Below are 19,912 nucleotides of genomic sequence, written 5' to 3'. Positions count from 1 at the left end.
ATGAGCATACTACGACTGAGCTATCTTCAGGCCAAATATCAAGCATATACACAAGCTATTGTGATAGTAGAACAAACAATCGGCTATTTGACCACAGGCCGTGCTGTCTGGGGAAAGAGGCCATTCCTTGTAAACCACTTAAAATGTCACGTTTGATTACAAAGGAAGCCTGATGAACAGGGATCTACATAACAAACAATGCTCATTGGCTTTCGGCTGTTGCTCGCACGACACTCACCCAAAGCTTGTTTTCAAAATAAAAGGCATCGAGTAGTTCCACGATGTTGGGATGTTCACAGGATGCCAGAATGTCAATCTCGACCATATAATCATCGAGTTCCTCCTCAGACTTTGTCTCGATCACTTTGGCTGCAGCAAACGTGCCATTGGTCATGTGCTGTGCCTGAAACAGACGAAGCAAAATAAAGTGACATTTTTGACACAAGAACTCGTCTCGATTTGAAAATTATTTATCGAAGAAAAAAAAAAGTGTTACGGTACTAATAATTCTGAGTTCTTGGAAATGCTAATTACCCCGTGCATGCAAAGTCAAAAGTGAGGTGAAGCAATTAGTTCCTATGTCTGTCTGTCTGTCTGTCTGTCTGTCTGTCTGTCTGTCTGTCTGTCTGTCTGTCTGTCTGTCTGTCTGTCTGTCTGTCTGTCTGTCTGTCTGTCTACAAACGTCGGTTTATGATCGAGGAACAACTTTTTTTTTTAATTCAATGTTATATTTTAAACACGAATTGGAAAAACAAACAGTCCGTTGAACAGTATTGTCTCTGAATTTGTCCTGATCGCAGATGTATATAGAGGCGTGAGATAATTTATTTACTCTGTCTGCCTGCTTGGCAGTCAAACAAAATTGAAAATCATTCCACACAGGAAACGAATCGTTTTTAAAGATGTCATAAAGGACACAAATAACCGGCATAAATAACTAATGTAACGTGTTTGATAGGGTGGTGTAATCGACACTGCGTCAACGGTGGTAACCTTCTGGAATCAGTTTATTTATATGACTTTTTAAATCTTTATTTGATATAAATCGAATTATATACTGCACTTGAACATTGTGAAACACAAACTGCCTTGTTGGCACTTTCAAATCCTTCCGTTTAGCAGTGCTTGGAAAGTTAGAGTGGTGTACAAGGGTGAACTTCCAAAACAATTTTTTTAACAATCTTTGTAAAATAATTGTTTTATTTAAATTGAAGTATGTACCTGAACAGTGTGTGGGGTAACATGTTCTATGAACTCTCTAGTTGAAAAAAGTAACAGGTTCAAAAAATCAAACCATGAAAGAAAACAGAATTCCACGCTTTTTTCTTTTTTATCAAAACAAGGATTGGAAACCATTTTCCGCATATCAGGACCATTTAAATAGCCAGATTGGCCCTACAGGGGGGTCACTGGAAAAAACAATCTCCGATTTTCATTTATTCAAGCTTGTACAAACACACACACTTCCAGTAGTATTGTATGCCATAGCTTTGTACTTGTGCTTGCGAATACTATCATTGCTGAGTATCTACTTGAGAAAGTTTTAAGTTGATTTATCATCGGATTTTTCTGGGAAATTCTCAAAATTGTGTTTTCATGTGCATCTGCTTTCTGCACTTCACCTTCTGCTCATAATGTGAAACGATATCCGTTCTTGGCAAGTGACGTGGTCACGTGGGTGAGACTTCCACGAGACCAGACCAGATTTGAGATTCACTGCATCGCTGGAGGACACTGCCATTACATGGACTCTCTCCCTCACATCTTCACAGACAAACTGATCATAAGCAAACGGTCAGGTTTGTGTTCACGACATTTTGACCACATTCAGGTCACGACTGAGGGACACGCCATCGGCGACCCAAAGTATTTTACTTGGAACAACCAGGGGAAACCTGTGATGTAACGCAGCAATGCAGCTATCATCTGCCGGCAACACAACTCCACAGCCACAACTCTCGGCCGCTCTGCCAGTAACTCGCACCCTTCCTTGCAGTTCCGAACTAGCATTCAGTGGTGAACTTGACAACTGCGACCTCCGAACCGAGGCATGCTGGTTTGTGAATTGGAGCGGCGAGTCCCCGATGTTTGCAGCGTGATCACGATAGAGTCAACACAATGGTCTTCAAAGAAACCAATTTGAAGAATTTTAATTACCCAATGATGGAAAAGGACTGAATTAAGACAAAGTGTAAATTTACTTTAATCCGGAGTTTTGGCGTTTCTAAAACAAAATGCAGCGTCAATCGGAATCGTACATATAGCCATATTGGCAGCCTCCTCTTCACCCTCTCACATGACATGCCCTCTCATGCTATATATTGATATATCATTGTTGAATACTTGGAGGTGTTATGAAGGTGATTTGTGTTCTCATGTTCAAGCATAAAATTCAATTTAAATAAAAGTTTAAAGAGGTTTAATGCCATTAAAAAAATAAAAAAATCAATTCCGGGTTTTAGCGCCCTTTTACCCAGTGTCCCTTATTTCACATGGAACAATAGTTCTTTGTGCCTGTTGTTTGTGTCCTTCCTTTATGACGGTCTCAAAAATAGTAAGTTTCCTGTTTGGAATGATATTCAATTTGTTTGAATGCCAGGTAGGCAGGGTAAGAAAATGATCTCACTCCTCTCTGCACATGTGTGATTGGGACAAATTCAGAGACAATGCTGTTCAACGACCTTTTTGTTTTCCAATTTGTGTTCAAAAATTTTTTTGGGGATTTTTGGGCTCCGTGGGTTTTGATCCGATAATGATAAAATTTTGGTGGGAGGTTTATATCATGATCTAGTTGTGTTTTCCTGAGAATGGGCGTGGTACGCCCATTATAGGCAGAGCCACGCCTAACAAACGTGTTTTTAGGGGGTAGCCAATTTCAATTTGCATCCTCTCCTCGGGGGTTTGTCGAATCTGGCAGGGGGTTCGGTATTTGGTTAGCCCAATGACACCTGCATAGCCCCACGGAGCTCGATTTTTCATTTTCGTCCCAAGGTCAAGGTCACAAGGTCACTAACTTAGAAAATTGCGAATTTTGACATAAAAATCCATCTTCTCCGAGGGGTTTGTCGAATCTGGCAGGGGTTTCAGTATTTGTTAGCCCAATGGCACCTGCATAGCCCCACGGAGCTCAATTTTTCATTTTCGTCCCAAGGTCAAGGTCACAAGGTCACTAACTTAGAAAATTGCAAATTTTGACATAAAAATCATTCGACCGCCCAAACTTTGACAGCTAGGATGACAATATTTTTTATGCATAATCTTGAGGTCATTCCCCACCTAAAGTCTTAAAACCATTTTGCTCTATCTCGGACACCTTGCCCGTGGCGTCCCCTTCAAGTTTGTTTTTACGCTGATTTCATCAAAGTATGGATAATCCGAGGAGTGCGAAATGCCATATAGCCTATATGACCTTGTATTGTTCCTGGAATGTTCCAGAGGAAGTTTTGCACCAAAGGTCATCATCCTTGACCTTTGACCTTTAAAGTTCATAAAGGTCAAATTTTCAAAGTTGTGGGAATCGAACCGGGTTTTCGACCTTCTTCGACGAACTAACTCCATTAAGCTATAGCACGTATCCTGTTTCCTTATTTTAATGTCCACAACATTGTTTTGTGACCTTTAAAGGTTATGCAAAGGTCAAATTTTGAAAGTTGTTGAACAAAACCAGGTTTTCGACATTTTGCAGCTAATAACCTGTCACTCGTACCACATCATGTTGATCATTTTTATAAGTTGGTCAAACATTATCACATTGTCTCATCCTTGACTTCTGAAACAATCGACATCGTCAAATACCGCTCGTGAACCATCGTCGTCTTCAGACTTGTACATGTTTACAATCTTTCATCGATCATTTAAATATTAATTCCGTCGTCTTGCATGCAAACCCAACCAGAAGTCTGCATGATGACTAGAGGTCGTTAAAAGAAAAAATGTATCGGGCCACTTGTGGCAGCGATCTGTTTATTTAACCCTTTAAGGACCAAGAGATACATATGTCCCCAAGCTGTAAAGTGGTGCATCTCCAAATATTTTCCCTGAAATTTTAGATTCCCTCATGTTTGTACATTGTCAAACATTGAAGCTGACACTGGGTAAGAGTTTTTTTCCATTTCCATAACTATTTGTTTTTTTAATTGATTCGAAAATGCACTCTTCATCGTGCATACTCTTGAATTTTAATTCATATTCGTTATTATTACAGCCAAGCTCATAATAAAATTCGACTTGGATCTGAAAATTAATTTCAAGATGCTTGTAGTCATCAAAAGGTTCAGGCAGCCTCAATTATTTATCACACCCTAAACTGAAAACTTCTCACTTGTAAAACAAATTGGCTCCACAATATCTGCACATTTCACAGGACTCAAGCTGCACAATCATCTTAATTTTGCATCTCAGAATAATAAGCCAGAAGTTAAAGAAAAACAAAAACATAATGCTGGAGGCATTCTGTGTCAAAAGCTGTCAAACAGCATGTGTAACAATTTTAGCGCTGAATTCCAAAAGAAAATGGGGTGCCAATACTTTCAAGCAAAACCAAAAACTGAACAAACTAAAAGAGCACTCAGAAGAGCGCATACCTCCGCCACGCAATGTCTAATCCATGAGAACATATCGGGCCCAATACATTTTTGAAACAACATGCTGTACATATGCAGTAAATACCACCGGGTGGGTTGACTCAGCCTGTCATCCTTCTAAGGTCGGAAAAATGAGTACCAGCTTACTGGTAACAGGGGCACTGCATTAGTGGCATAACCGCGCTTCAAGAAAATGATGCAACCACCATGCACAGGCTGTATAAGAAACATGGGAAGATAAAAAAAGGCGGTCCTCATAAATTTGTGCTGTTGGCGTTCTGTGTCCGACATTAGCCATTTCCTTGTTTCAAAGCACATGGAATTACGCATTCCACCTCAAATACATTTTTTAGAAAACAAAGACATTTTTTGGAAATGAGTGAGAAAAATCAGACCCCAAAAAAAACTTTTGAAAGAGAAACTTGCACTGTGGATGTCATCAATTGAACCAATAAGTTTATTTCCATTTTCCATTTTAGTGTGGTCAGAAAATGGTGGAAACTGTCTGCTGGCCATAAAGGGTTAAAAGGAAACAAGAGTGGATGCTATATGACAAACTATGCATTTCCTTCAGAAACTTGTTCGTACTCGTATGTTGACAAACGTTACAGATGTTGCCAGTACAGTAGTTGATGATGCAATCCATTGTTAAGGATAGGAGAGTAATTGACCTCTTATGGAGCCAAACTGTAAATGATATCTGCTTTCATCGTTTCCACATGTATTCCATGCTGCATTATTTATATCAAACAAAGCGAGTCTGGGAAGCAACTCTGTTGACAAAATGAGGACAATGCAAACATTATCAAACGGAAGACCAAATACTGCATTGGAGTAATCAGAAGGAACCCGAAGAAGCAAAGAGCAAAGATGGAGCCATCAGGAGGAACCAGGATCGGATTTGGGTTTCAGCCACGACTCCACTACTCTCAAACCCATCCAATCTTGTGCTGCATTGTACTCAAAAAGGTTCTAAGTCTGCAGGGATTGGCAATATAAAGCAGGGATTGGGATGTATTTTGCAGGGATTGGGATTTTTTTTTTTTTTCATTTTGACAAAATGTCATTTTGTCATTTTGACAGGCAGGGTCATTTTGACAAAATGACGGAAAAACTTGAACAACGCTACTGCATCAAATTTTGTGTAAAGCTTGGCGATTCCCAAGTGGAAACGATCCGTAAGATTTAACAGGCCTTCGGGAACGAAGCAATGGGCACCACTCAGATAAAAGAGTGGTACAACCGCTTCAAAGATGGTTGCACATCAGTGGAAAGTGAAGCACGTTCTGGTAGGCCCTCAACATCCCAAAATGAGATCGTCATTGACCAAGTGAGGACCCTGCTGATGCAGGATCGTCAAATCCCGATCAGAGAACTTGCAGACGAGGCGGGCGTCAGCATTGGATCCGTTCATTCCATTGTGACTGAGGATTTGGGCTTAAGGAGAATCTCAGCGAAGTTCGTGCCAAAGCTGCTAATGATCGAGCAGAAGCAACTCCGTTTGGAGATCGCACAGGACATGCTGGAGAATGTGAACAGCGACCCCAACTTCTTCAACACAGTGATCACTGGCGATGAGACCACAGTGATCCATCATTTTGTCAAAAACGAAAATCCGACGGCCCTCTCTTACACTGCCTCACTCATCGGCGGTCTGTCGGCGACTGACAGCTTCTGCAGGTGGGAAAATATTCAGGCATACGAATTAGGATCGCCTTCATACGTGCACCAAACCACGCCTCCCTAGCTTCATTTGTTTACGCACTAAAAATTAAGGTTGGATACTTTTTGAACACACCTCGTATTCATCCCATGTCTGGAATCTGTGGAAGATCCTTAGTGGGGTTGTTGGCTTGACGTATGCAATGGATGTGCAGCTGAAACGGATCAAGCGGTTGGTGGTATTGCCTCTTGGGAACGGCACTTGCGGAAAATAACAACTCGGGCCTTGTCACAGAGGTCAGCATTGGGTAAGTTTTACCACCCACAAACAAACTTACCTGTTGAGATTACAATATAAATGGAATTCACACCCACACATAACTGTAGACATAAATACCTCTGCCACTGAAGGTGAAGGTGGTTATGTTTTCACCCCTATCTGTCTGTTTGTTTGTGTGCAGGATATCTCAAAAAGTTGCGGACGGATCCGGACGAAATTTTGTGGACAGGTTCGGTGTGTGACAAGGACGAACTGATTAGATTTTGGTGAAGATCCCGATCCGGATCCAGATCAGACTACGAGAATCTTAAGGTGATTCTTCACCATTGAGAGATCGGGCCAAAAACAATATATAGCATGATATCTCAAAAATGTATTGGATCAGATATGTTCTCGCGGATCAGGCATTACGGGGTGGAGGTATGCGCTCTTCTGAGTGTCCTTGTTCATACTGGGTTTGAAACATTTTCCACATAGCTTTCTTGCTGTGATCCATGAGGTGTGATCGTGTCACACCTTGCGATGACATGGAATACTAACAAAGATTCCACTTGACTTATTGGTAAACCTTGGTGGATTTCGTGACTTGCGGTGCATTGAGGCTTTTTGAATGTTCCTGTTTTCATCCACAGCTCGGTGCAATGCATTTGGACAAAATATGTTAAGCAACCAGGAAGCATGCACATCCGTGTCACTTGCAGACATCACTAACAACTAAGAATCCGTGTGAAAGTAATGCATCACAAGATGGGTCTGCTTCTTCTTCTTCACAATTGCCTTTAAATAATGATATATCCATCTCTGAGTTTGATGACTTCACAGTTCGGATGATCTAAAACCTCCAGCTACGACTGGTTTGTACTCAGGTGCATGCAGTAAGAAATTGATAGATTTGCCATATTCTCTGCAAAAGACAGAGAGCTTAACAAATGTTGGGAAAGGATCCAGATTACCTTTCAATAACTTGGTTTATTTCCCGACAGCTCTGCAGTATATTTTGTTCTGATTCCAGCTCTGATTGGATGTTGCCGATATCTGTCGAAAGATTAAACCGATTCTCCCAAATTGTGTCCCCATGTGAAACACTGACATCACAATTGCACATCCTGTGAATTGACAGAATGTTGTTCTGCAATGAGGTCCCCCCTGCCCCCCCCCCAACGTTGTCACCAATACCTAACCATATATCAGCAAACCTTTGCTCCCACTTGTAGTCACTTCTGGTGGTGTTAATAAAACCCCATTGAGAACATTTGCATGGAGAGATTTGTGACCAATCTGTAGACTTCCATTCCTGGCACCAGTTCATGTTGTAGAATGTTGTTTAGATTTACAGATTGTTCAGCTTCATAGGCAGTGATGAGTCACTGTAAAATGCTTGCCTGAGGGATGTTATCTTGCACTTAACTTGCTTCTTTACACTTTACAACATACAATGACGCAAATAAATGTCGATGCTTTGTTCTTATTGCAAAAGGGTGCTTAACTCAACCTTTTTTCACCTTCAGGTTCATCAACAAGATGCTGCCTTGCTCAACAAACATGTCTGACTGCTCCTTCCAACGGCTCTCTCCATAAATCAGGGATTGTTGGAGGTTTTGTTGCCATACCGTTGGTGGCAACATTCTGTAGAATTGTAGATAACATTTCTGCATTGAATAAGGAATCTTCGAAGAGTTGAGAACATCTTTCCTTCAAGTTTGGTGTGTCTGTTTTGGATACAGAATATGCATTTTATGTGAAGACATGAACATTTCCTTGGTTTGAGTTGGTTGATCAACCTGATTGAATTACCCGATTCCTTCACCATGATGTTTTCGTAATGTAATTATCGGAGAACTGGTGGGAGCCGTTTCATCTCAACCAGATAAAGTGCTCTATCCAGCATAATATATTATATACAGTATATACACACTACAGAGTATATGTATATGTATATGTATACATATACATATACTGAAACGCAAAAGAAACTTTCCACCTTTTAAACCTTCAAATATCAACAATAACACTGCGTGTAGTAAATGTGTGAACTTATTTGTGGACAATAGTGTCGTCACTGTCAGACAAAATGGTCACTTGAACCTTCAATGGTCACTTCATACCACAGCTGTTGAACAGCCGTTTTGACTGCCAGTGATAAGCCAAGGGGTACGGGATGGTTTTAATGAGCTGCAAGTGATGTCTTGATATTGGCTTTAAAAAGGCCAGTGCAAAAATGGGCATTTCAATCAACACGCCACGATTGTCAAGGGATCAACGGCAGTGTGCCTTGGGCATACTGCAAGGCGGATTGAGCTACCGTGAGGTGGCACGTCGCCTTGGCTGTTCACACCAGACGATATCGGCCCTGGTGGACAGAGACACCCTCCACAACTCTGCAGATGACAGACCTCGATCAGGGAGGCCAAGAGTCACCACTGCAAGGCAGGACAGGCAGATGGTCCTAAGTCAGATGGCTTCAGACATTGAGGACTGAGTGGGACAGAATCCAGCAGCAATCCATCCAAAGACTGGTAGGCAGTATGCACTGACGATGCACTGCCTGTATCCAAAACAATGGTGGCCACACGCTATTGAAAGGGGACTGACATTGCACCCTGTGCTGTTCTGTACTGTAGAACAAACATGAGTTGGTGTATCTTGGTCATAAACTTGACATGTCATCAATAAAATGCCAATGTTTCAATTAGCAATTGTTGGTTTGTTTAATTTTGAACTGTTACAATTTTATTACATTTCAAACAAGTGGTAAGTTTCTTTTGCGTTTCAGGATATATGTATATGTGTATACGTGTATATGTATACATGTATATGAGGTGTGTTCAAAAAGTATCCAACCTTAATTTTTCGTGCGTAAACAAATGAAGCTCGGGAGGCGTGGTTTGGTGCACGTATGTAGGCGATCCAAATTCGTATGCGTGAATATTTTTCCCACCTGCAGAAGCTGTCATTCGCCGACAGACGGCCGATGAGCGAGGAAATGTAAGTGAGCGCCGTCGGATTTTCGTTTTTGACAAGATGGCAGAAAAACTTGAACAATGCCACATCAAATTCTGTGTAAAGCTTGGCGATTCCAAGGTGGAAATGATCCGCAAGATTCAACAGGCCTTCAGGAAAGAAGCAATGGGTACCACACAGATAAAAGAGTGGTACAACCGCTTCAAAGATAGTCGCACATCAGTGGAAAGTGAATCATGTTCTGGTAGGCCCTCAACATCACGAAATGAGATCGTCATTGACCAAGTGAGAACCCTGCTGATGCAGGATCGTCGAATCACGATCAGAGAACTTGCAGACGTGGTGGGCATCAGCATTGGATCCGTTCATTACATTGTGACTGAGGATTTGGGCTTAAGGAGAATCTCAGCGAAGTTCTTGCCAAAGCTGCTAACGATCGAGCAGAAACAACTCCGTTTGAAGATTGCACAGGACATGCTGGAGACTGCACAGCGATCCCAACTTCGTCAACACAGTGATCACTGGCGATGAGACCACAGTGTTCTGTCATTTTGTCAAAAATGAAAATCCGACGGCGCTCACTTACACTTCCTCACTCATCGGCGGTCTGTCGGCGATTGACAGCTTCTGCAGGCGGGAAAATATTCACGCATACAGATTAGGATCGCCTACATATGTGCACCAAACCACGCCTCCCGAGCTTCATTTGTTTACGCACGAAAAATTAAGGTTGGATACTTTTTGAACACACCTCGTATATGTATATATCAACACCACCGGTCAAGAGTTTTAGAACACCCCCATTTTTCCTGAAATTTAAGCAGTTCAAGTCCAGTGAATAACCTGAAATGGACCAAAGCTAATATAAGCAGTAAACTGCCAGAGGTTAAAAAAAAAGTTTAGGTTACCAAAAACTGAAAAAAATGTAAATTTCAGAGTTGTTAAAAAAGGCCCTTTTCAGGGAACAAGTAATGGGTTAGCAACTGCAGCTGTTCTGCAGCAATGGAAGTAAATTAAGCCTTGAAAGTTGATGCAAACAATTCTTACAGGTGTCCCAACTTTTGTTGATTAGTTACAAACCTTCTGTCTGTATAAAAGCAGTATTGGAACAGACTGTGTTGCTACACCCTCTGAAGCATTATTTGGACAATATTGCACTGCAGGAAGTAGTATATTGCTGTCATAATGGTGAGAAAAAGACAATTAACAAAGGAAGACAGACAAACCATTATAACCCTTAAAAGTGTAAGTATTTCCTTTTGACAAATTGCAAAGCAAGCCAAGGTGTCAGTCAGTACAGTTTCCTACACCATCAAAAGGCACTTGGAAACTGGAGGAAACTGACAGGAAGAGGTCGGGCAGACCCAACGCCACAACACAATCAGAAGACAAGTTTCTGAGAGTCAACAGCTTACGTGATAGGCAGCTCACAGGACAGCAGCTTCAAGCACAGCTGAACACTGGTTGAAGCAAGGAAGTCTCAGTTTCAACCATGAAGAGAAGACTTCGAGGTGCAGAAAGCCATTGCGAAGATGGCAAAATAAGAAAAACAGGCTTACCTGGGCCATGAAGCACCGCCAGTGGACCACTGAAAACTGGAAGAAGGTCTTATGGACTGATGAATCAAAATTTGAAATCTTCGGTTCATCACGCAGGGTTTTTGTACGCCGTCGAGTCGGCGAAAGGATGGTTCCTCAGTGTGTGACGCCAACTGTCAAACATTTAGGAGGAAGCGTGATGATCTGGGGCTCTTTTGCTGGATGCAGAGTCGACGACATGCACAGAGTGATTGGCACCCTGAACCAAAAGGGCGAGCACAGCATTTTGCAGCACCATGCAATACCCTCTGGTCTACACCTAGTTGGTCAGGGGTTCATCCTAGAGCAAGATAACGATCCAAAACATACCTCCAGGCTATGTCAGAACTACCTTAGAAGAAAAGAACAAGACTGTAGGCTTCAAATCAAGGAATGGCCAGCACGTCTCCAGACTTAAACCCCATCGAGCTGGTTTGGGATGAACTGGACAGAAGGGTGAAAGCAAAGCAACCTACAAGTACAACACATGCAAGGGAATTTCTGCAACAGTGTTGGGAAGAACTTTCCGAACAATATTTGATTTCCATTGTGGAAAGAATGTCACGAGTATGTTCGGCTGTTCTATCTGCAAAAAGTGGCTACTTTGATGAGTCAAAAATTTAGATTCAATTTTGTTCAACAAAATGATTCCATGATTTATTTTTCTCTGCAATTGCTTATTTGTTCTATGCTTTAATTTCAAAGCACATTGGAACATTAAACTGCTTAAATTTCAGTAAAAACTGGAAAAATGTGGGTGTTCTTAAACTTTTGACCGGTGGAGTAAATACGCTTAATTCGGTGGAGACAATACTCGGTGGAAGTTCATGGTGGGATGAGCACTTCGTTTTATTCCACGAATAGACTACTTCAGTTCCATCAGTCTTTGGAACAAATTTTCATCGACTGTGAAAATGACATGCTTTTGTTGAAGATATTTTGGAATGTATAGTATTCTTTGCACCACAGTTTAGTGTGTCAGTCATGTACTGGAGCTTAAAATATGGGTACATACCCAACAGATGTTTTCTCTGAGCTGTTGATGCTGTGATTTTGGTTGAATCCTGCCTTTATTGGTTTAACAGGACTTTCCAGTTCTTTTTTTATCAAAAATAAAATATCAAATATCAAATTTGATTTGCAAATATCAAAATCAGTAGCTTCAGTTTTAAAAGCTATTGGGTCATCCTCCTGGGAAGCTATCAAACCACTCCCGTTTGAAAGCTAGTGTCGACGGACAGGTAGAATAATCGACAGAATCAACAGGACACCGATCAAGGTATGCTAACCAGAGTGGAAAGCAAGGTTACGTTTTGGGTGATAACCCTTTGTCAGAGCAAAAATAAACCTTTTCTTTCTGATTTCAATGAAGGGTTAATGCCAGAAATGTCAGCTTCTTTTTGCTTCCCACGTCAATGAGCAACCTCGATCAACGTCCTGTGAATTTCAGCCATTACACACCGTTTGATATCTTTAAACTGAGGCTTCGTCAACCACTCAGTATTTGGAGGGAAGATGATGTTATTCACTTCTGGAACATTCAGCATCTCATATTTGTCAAATTTGATGACACTTCGGAGTTCTGGTGCATTCGTCTTGTGTAGTGTGCATATTTTCTCCTTACGAGCGGAGCTAGCAGAGCGGTTCTTGTGCCAAACGAGAGAATTATCACCGATTTAACACTGCCAATAACGATATCTGCCGAGTCCTCATATTTGAAGTATCTGAGTTTCTGCTGCTCCCATCGAGTAGCAGCTGCTGTCTGTTTTCCTGACAATATGCACGCGTTGAGTGATCCTGGCTTGCTTTTCTTCGGGTTTTTCTTGAGTCTCCATGGTTGCTTCACTTGTGCATAACAATTAGTACCTTGGTGAAAGACAAGAGAGACTGTAAAGAGCAATTTACACCTCCCAGATGAGCTCTGGAGGAATTTTCACTACATCAGCATATAGTGAATGCAATCGCATTACATCCAGGCATTGTGCTCAATCCATGCACAAAAATACATCAACTACTTATTTCGCACGTTTGGACAATTTTGAAAAATATTTCTATTTGTTAAGAGGAACTTTGTGACAACCTTCCCTATTCCAGGTAAGATTAGCTCATATTTGTATTATATAAAGTTGCTTTTGTGGGCTGATAAATCAGAATATATTATATGGCTTTTTGGGGGGGAGGTTTAGGGCAAGGGGGACTTCGGGGCCAAAGGTTACAAATTATGCTTGATGGACAATCTTTCTGAATCAAGCACCATATAGTTATTTTTAAAATTGTGTTTAGATTTTCTGGAATGCCAAAGGAATACTGCCGATTGCCTGATTGAATGCCCTGGAAAATTACAATCACAGGAGAATGTTACACCAGCATCGTGCAAAAATAGCACCAGGTCAACGTACAAACGCCAAGTAATGTTTACCGAAGGTGTGCTTCCTCCTTCATGATGGCACACATGTGCAGAGGTCTCCATTGGGCAGATTGCCATTCAGGATGGTGGCTTTAAAAGTATGAACAAACTCCCACACTCAATTCAATCCCACTCTTCCCTCCAGGTCTTCAAAACAGCTGTTCACCACCACCTCTTATCTTCCCCCATCCAAAACCACGATCTTTTCTACCCCCGCTAAACCACCCCAAACCCACCTCCTTCACATTCCCTGCTTTCCTTCCTCAAAGTCCCTGTAGTATCCATCTTGTGTACCCTGTGTACCCCACCCCATCCCTTCCACAGATTTCATGTTTCTGTTCCACACGATTTTTTTCCTTCCGTCTCCCCCCTCTTTTCTCCTGCTCCCCCTTGTACGTTCTGTGTGTTAGCTGTCATACAAGCCTCGACAGTGTATACAAATATATATATATATATATATATATATATATATATATATATATATATATAATAAAAAAACTGCTGGTACTGGGATGAACCAAAAAATTGTCGGATCCAGATCTTTGCCAAAATTGAATCAATTCTTCCTCGTCACACACAATGTGTGCAACAAGTTTCGTCCAAATCCGTCTGCAACTTTTTGAGATATCATGCTATATATAGTTTTTCTGTCGCTTTTTTGCCCTTTACTGGTGAAGAATCACTTAAAAAAATTCTAGTAGTCGGATCCGGATCCAGATCTTCACCAAAATGTAATCAATTGCATTGTCACACACCCACCCGGCCCACCTAATTTCATCCGAATCTGTCTACAATTTGTTGAGATATCCTGCACACAAACAAACAACCAGATGGGTGAAAATGTAACCTCATTCACCTTCCTTGACAGAGGTAAAAATAGACTCTGGGCCAAAATTGAGTAGAGGCTTAGGTGGGGGGGGGTGGAGAGTGAGAGGACGATGTGGGGAAGAGTGAGAGGACGACGTGGGGGGGGAGAGTGAGAGAACGACGTGGTGGGGGGGGGATCGTGAGTGGAGGATGTGGGAAACTGATGCACCTCTATCTTGGTAAGGCTTTTTAATATATTTTTTTATGATGAGCACCTCATTAATTATCTTCAAAAGGAGTATTTAAAATTTCCCAAATATCGAGTTTTCTTTCATGCACCCCATTGGAGTTCCTATAGTATGCACACAGAGTTTTGGGCTGCCAGATTTCATGTTTTTGGAGGGATGGAGGAGACACACACACACTGCCTCATTAATTATTATAGATTCCGACACATTTGGCTGTGGTGATCGAATGGATTTTGTCAGTTATTGCTGTTTTGAGATTATATATGGATTGTGGCCTTCCTCGGCAGATGTTGGCCTGAAGCATCTAACCCTGAACTCGTGAGTGTTATTGAAGGATTTTGTTCTCAGGTAGATTTCGACTGAAAACTATTTTTCTTTCGTTGTCCATGGCATGTTGAAAAAAAAAATGTGGCCATCAGGACTAAATCTAAATCTGCTGGTTAAACACAAACTCCACTTTGCCCATCGGCAAAAGTTAAGAGGATATCATTAATGTACAGGAGGTAAACACAATACAGTATGCAGGGTAGCATAGCATCAGTGCAGGAGGCTATTAGAGGTAAAGTCGGAACCGGATTTCTTTTGTAGTCACCCTGTATCTAGAATCACAGCAACTGTTGTGGGATGAAACAGAGTGAGAAATGTTTTCCATACCATGTGCGTATTTGCATAGATATGCCATATTTCGGTTTGATTACATCAATTATATCATCAAAATAACCATCATATCAAGATTGTTCTTCTGCATGCTGTCATATGAGAGAAATGCTTATGACTTGAGTACGTCATGCTCTCATGATTTATTAATTTACTTCTGATTGCAGCCAAGTATACTTGAACATGGCATATGTGGATGTGGATAACTTTTGCATGATTTATTGGTGAACCCCCTCCATTATCGTGATTTATAAGTGAACCCCAGAATTTAATGATACTATCGCGTCTAGGGGGTTGAGTTAATGTCCCACCCTGGACCCAGTTCGCGTGGACGGGGTGGTTAACACTGACATGGACAGACAGCAGAATGGTTCTACCTTGGAGGCAAACACGTGATCCTTGGAGATTATAGCGCGCGCGCGCGTGGGATGGAGGGCGGCAAAGGCGTGTTCCAGATGGAAGCACACGGGCTTTACTCAAACCCACAACGAATAGACAAACACAAGTAATCTTAAATAAATAAGGGTTTAATGAACATAAATCAAATGTTTATAATGGAAATAAATCAACACATGATCATAAACACATGAGGTAAATTAAAGGCAATTGAGATGTCTCCACACAGGCTCAAATACAGACAAGGGGAAAGATAAACTAAAAGAAAATCCTCTTTATTCTGGCACTTAGCTTTGCCCAAAGATGGTCTTTTAGGAGCCCGGGGATTGAACCGCGTCGTCCAGCATGGGAAACCGCATCCAAAATGGCACCAAGCTGCTCTCTGCGTGGGAAACGTGCGTGAGGTAATTCGTGTGGCAGTATTCAATTCATGGTGAGGACGCACCAACCACCGTGCAGCTTCTTCCCATGAAACAACCTGCCGACACCGCTCCTCTCTTGTACCAGGTCCGCTCACAACGATGGCCGACCTTCCTCCTCAAACACACAACGTGATAACACCGAGTTATGGCTGAGAGGAATGTCTCTGTCTCTGTCTGTCTCTCTCTCTCTCTCATAAACATACGCGAGCATCTTATTTCAGCACGTGAACAAATTCACCTCAGCACGAACAGCAAATGACTGGTGTTGGCATAATGGTTAGGGTGGTGAGCTTGGGATCCAAGGATCCTGAGTTCAAATCCCTGTCAGCTGTTGAATTAATACCACGTGGGGTTGACTCTGCCTGTCATCTTTCCGAGGTCGGCAAAATGAGTGCCAGCTTGCTGGTATCCTGTGTCGGAGCGGGCGACCCGTCCAGGATTTTGCCCAATAGCCAATGAGACTGCTTAGGCAGCACCAACGCTTTGCACAGAGTACGGTCCCAATGGAATGAAATGGAAGAACGAGAATCGCGCTGCTATTTCACCGTGCCAAGAGGAGAGCAAAAACGAGACCCACTGTCTCAACCGCGTACCTCGCCCAACTATCTCCTCTCTGATCATGCCCTCTTGTCTCTCTTGCACCGTCTCACGTCACCCCGTCCAATCATCAGCCTCGGGGGTGTGACTTGCTGGTGTGAAGCTGGGAAGGCAGGGTTTCTTGCCTGCTCGGAAATGTTTGGCTCCATTGTTGTTGTTGAAAACGTGGTTCCTTTTTATCTCCGGTTTTGTTAATGTAAAAACACAAGTCTGAAGACGACATGGTTCACGAGCGGTATTTGACGATGTAGATTGTTTCAGAAGTCAAGGATGAGACAATGTGATAATTTTGACCAAGTTATAAAAATGATCAAGATGATGTGGTACGGGTGACAGCTTATTGCTGCAAAATGTTGAAAACCCGGTTTCGTTCAACAACTTTCAAAATTTGACCTTTGCATAACCTTTAAAGGTCACAAAACAATGTTGTGGACATTAAAATAAGGAAACAGGATACGTGCTGTAGCTAATTGGAGTTAGATCGTCGAAGAAGGTCGAAAACCCAGTTTGATTCCCACAACTTTGAAAATTTGACCTTTGTGGCCTTTAAAGGTCAAAGGTCAAGGATTATGACCTTTTGAACAAAACAAAACAGCTCTGGACAGACAGACATACATACAGACACACAGACATAACGAATATAGTGGTCACTCTGGCTGGCGCTCGTGAACCAATAGGAAAAGGTCACAAGGAGTAATCACATACTGGGAGAAATTAGCCTTAAACCCTACCGAATTAACACAGCATCGCCCCCAATGCAGTGACATACAACAATCTTAAGCTGACAGTTTTCCCTACTTAAATTACATCGAGATGTCTCCTACTCGTCCACGGACCATGTTACATTATACAATCCTACCTTCACTCTGAAGTTCCTCCATCTACCCCACAAACATAACAATCCTCTCCCCAAAACAAATGCAAAACATTTGTATCTTTACCCTCGCAGAAGGAGAGGGTACTGCATTTTTTTCCCCCACACTGTGCAAGCGACGACCAAATCTGCGCAAACCAACACCATCAAAGCATACTGACATTTGTTTTGGAGATTCCGAGTGCTTTTGCCAGTGGTAGAAAACTCAACATTCCCTTGTTACTTAGGCATGAGCTTACAATGAAACCCATGTCACTAGCTACACTTGACATTAGTATTTGTATGCAGTCTGTAGCTGCTGGTTGTATCCTTGCTGGAAGTGTGGGTGTGCCGCTGATGCAGTGCCCAATTTCAAGTAAGCTTGTACTCATTTTGCTGACCTCGGAAGGATGACAGGCTGAGTCAACCCAACTGGTGTCATGTAGCGGCATGACAGGGGGTTCAAATTAAAGACCCTAAAACCTGAAGCCAGCCACGTTAACTATTAAGCCAATACCAGGTTTTTCTGTACTTGATGGAAACCTCAGGAAAAACACAGATAAAGCTCCCCTTTCGTATATACTTGCTGAAGCACATGCGAAGGAGATATCAACAACTAGTGATCCCACTTGTGTGCACGTCGATGTCATGGCCTTGGTGCAAGCCTTCGGTAAACCAGCTGATGCTACAACATTTGGTGACCTTTTTCAGCCACTTCTCAGAATCATGCACCAAAGTGGATGCAGTGTTTGACTCACATCGACCGGATACAATCAAGTTAAGAACAGGGGCACGGCATACCAACAAAGGAAGGCAAATTCACCAAATTATTGATTCTCTGGAATATCCAGCTACTGGAATTCTGGACAAATTTAATCAACATGGTTGAGAATGAGGTCAATCAAATCCAGTTCCTGACCAAATAACTTTTGTTACGAGCAGAAAAACTAATGGAGGATCAAGAACTCGTAGTTGCAGGAGGATGCGATAACCCTGAAATTGTGGTCTTCAGCAGCGACCTTGATAGAACGTATGTTTTACTCGCATGAAGAAGCAGACACTCGATTCGTTCTTCATGCATTTAAAGCTGCTCAGAGGAATTTCCGAGTTGATGTCTGCACCAGGGACACTGATGTACTTGTACTTCTCACATATCATCAGACAGCTGAAGACATATGCCAGGACTACAAAACAACTGAAGTACATCCCTGTACATGATGTGAGGCGATTCTTACAACCTATTATCAGTAGCCTGCCTGCTTTTCATGCAATCATTGGGTGTGATTGAAGCAGACAGTTCAATGGACATGGAAAAAAAAATGCAACAGCATGGACAACATACATTGCAGAACCAGAGCTCATTGATTATTTCACTGACAGGACGGATAAAGCTACAGATGATGCAGAACTATTTGCTGTCAAGTTGTATTGTCCAACCTCATCTTCAACATCAAGAGACGCACTTTGTGGAGAGATGTTCCACCGAGTTAGAAGCAATCCTGAGAAGCTGCCACTGACACATGACTCACTGACACTGCACATGAAAGGGTGTCAGCATCAAATGAATATGATTCGCACAAGACAACTGTTGCACAACCTGTTCTCCCACTTCCTAAGGAATTTGGCTGGGAGTATAGTGACGTGGACTCTCCAATCCCCACTTTAGTGCAGTTGGAACCAGTCTCATCCATACGTACAAAATTATTGACGTGTTTGCAAGACGAAGAAGTGGACCTGAGCTCGCTGTCCATGCAACAAGCACAAACTACCTTGTTCTGTTGGTTTGGGACACATGACCGAAAGCAGTAATTAAAAAGATCTCTCCACTCATGAGGATAAGGAAGAACAATCACACATTGACTAAATCGGTTTATGCTGTAGCAGCTGTTGTTATTGCTCATGACAGGTGATCATTCCATGGAACATCGTTTTAAACATGCAAGTCTGATAGCATGACATTATGCTCGGCGTATAATGTGCTTACTTTGGATAATAATTGATTCATGTAAAATGTCACATTTCACCGATTTATGCTTGCTCACATTGTACAGGAAGAATTATGGATCAATTGCAGAAAATATTGAAATCATCCTTGTAAAATGTATTTACCCCGAGCACGCGAAACGAAAAGCGGGGTTAAGCAATTGGTTACTGCCTGCACGTCTCTCCGTCCGCCCGCCTCCAAACGTCAGTTTATGATCGAGGAACAATTTGATTTAAATTTAATATTATAGTTTGAAAACAAATCAGATCAGAATATGAATCAGAAAATGAACCTGGAGCTTAGCAGTAAGTTGGCTCTGAATTCATTCCAATAGCACATCCACAGAGGTTTTTTTTTTTTTGATACTAATGATATCCTCTAAATTTTTGCCATTGTGCAAAGTGGAGTTCATGGATAGTCAGCAGGTTTACATTTAGTCAGGATGGCCACATTTTTTCAACATGCCATGGACAACTAA

At 41.9% G+C, this 19,912-nt stretch overlaps 1 protein-coding gene across 2 annotated transcripts in view; it reads right to left on the bottom strand.

Annotated features, from left to right (window-relative positions):
- Positions 1-19,912, bottom strand: part of LOC147015200 (STE20-like serine/threonine-protein kinase) — a 129,846-nt gene that overhangs the window by 67,811 nt on the left and 42,123 nt on the right. The window contains exon 2 of one of the 2 annotated variants that reach the window (XM_085849748.1): positions 239-403. The exons of the other annotated variant lie outside the window; for it this stretch is intronic. Within the exon in view, the coding sequence (XP_085705874.1) occupies positions 239-403 (165 nt within the window). The remainder of the gene's footprint in view (positions 1-238; positions 404-19,912) is intronic. 2 annotated transcript variants of the gene reach the window in all.

The sequence above is a fragment of the Eptatretus burgeri genome, chromosome 12 (assembly GCF_056783735.1).
Source record: "Eptatretus burgeri isolate ZD-2024b chromosome 12, Ebu_testis_v1, whole genome shotgun sequence".
Classification (NCBI taxonomy): Eukaryota; Metazoa; Chordata; class Myxini; order Myxiniformes; family Myxinidae; genus Eptatretus; species Eptatretus burgeri.
This window is presented reverse-complemented; position numbering and strand designations above follow the sequence as displayed.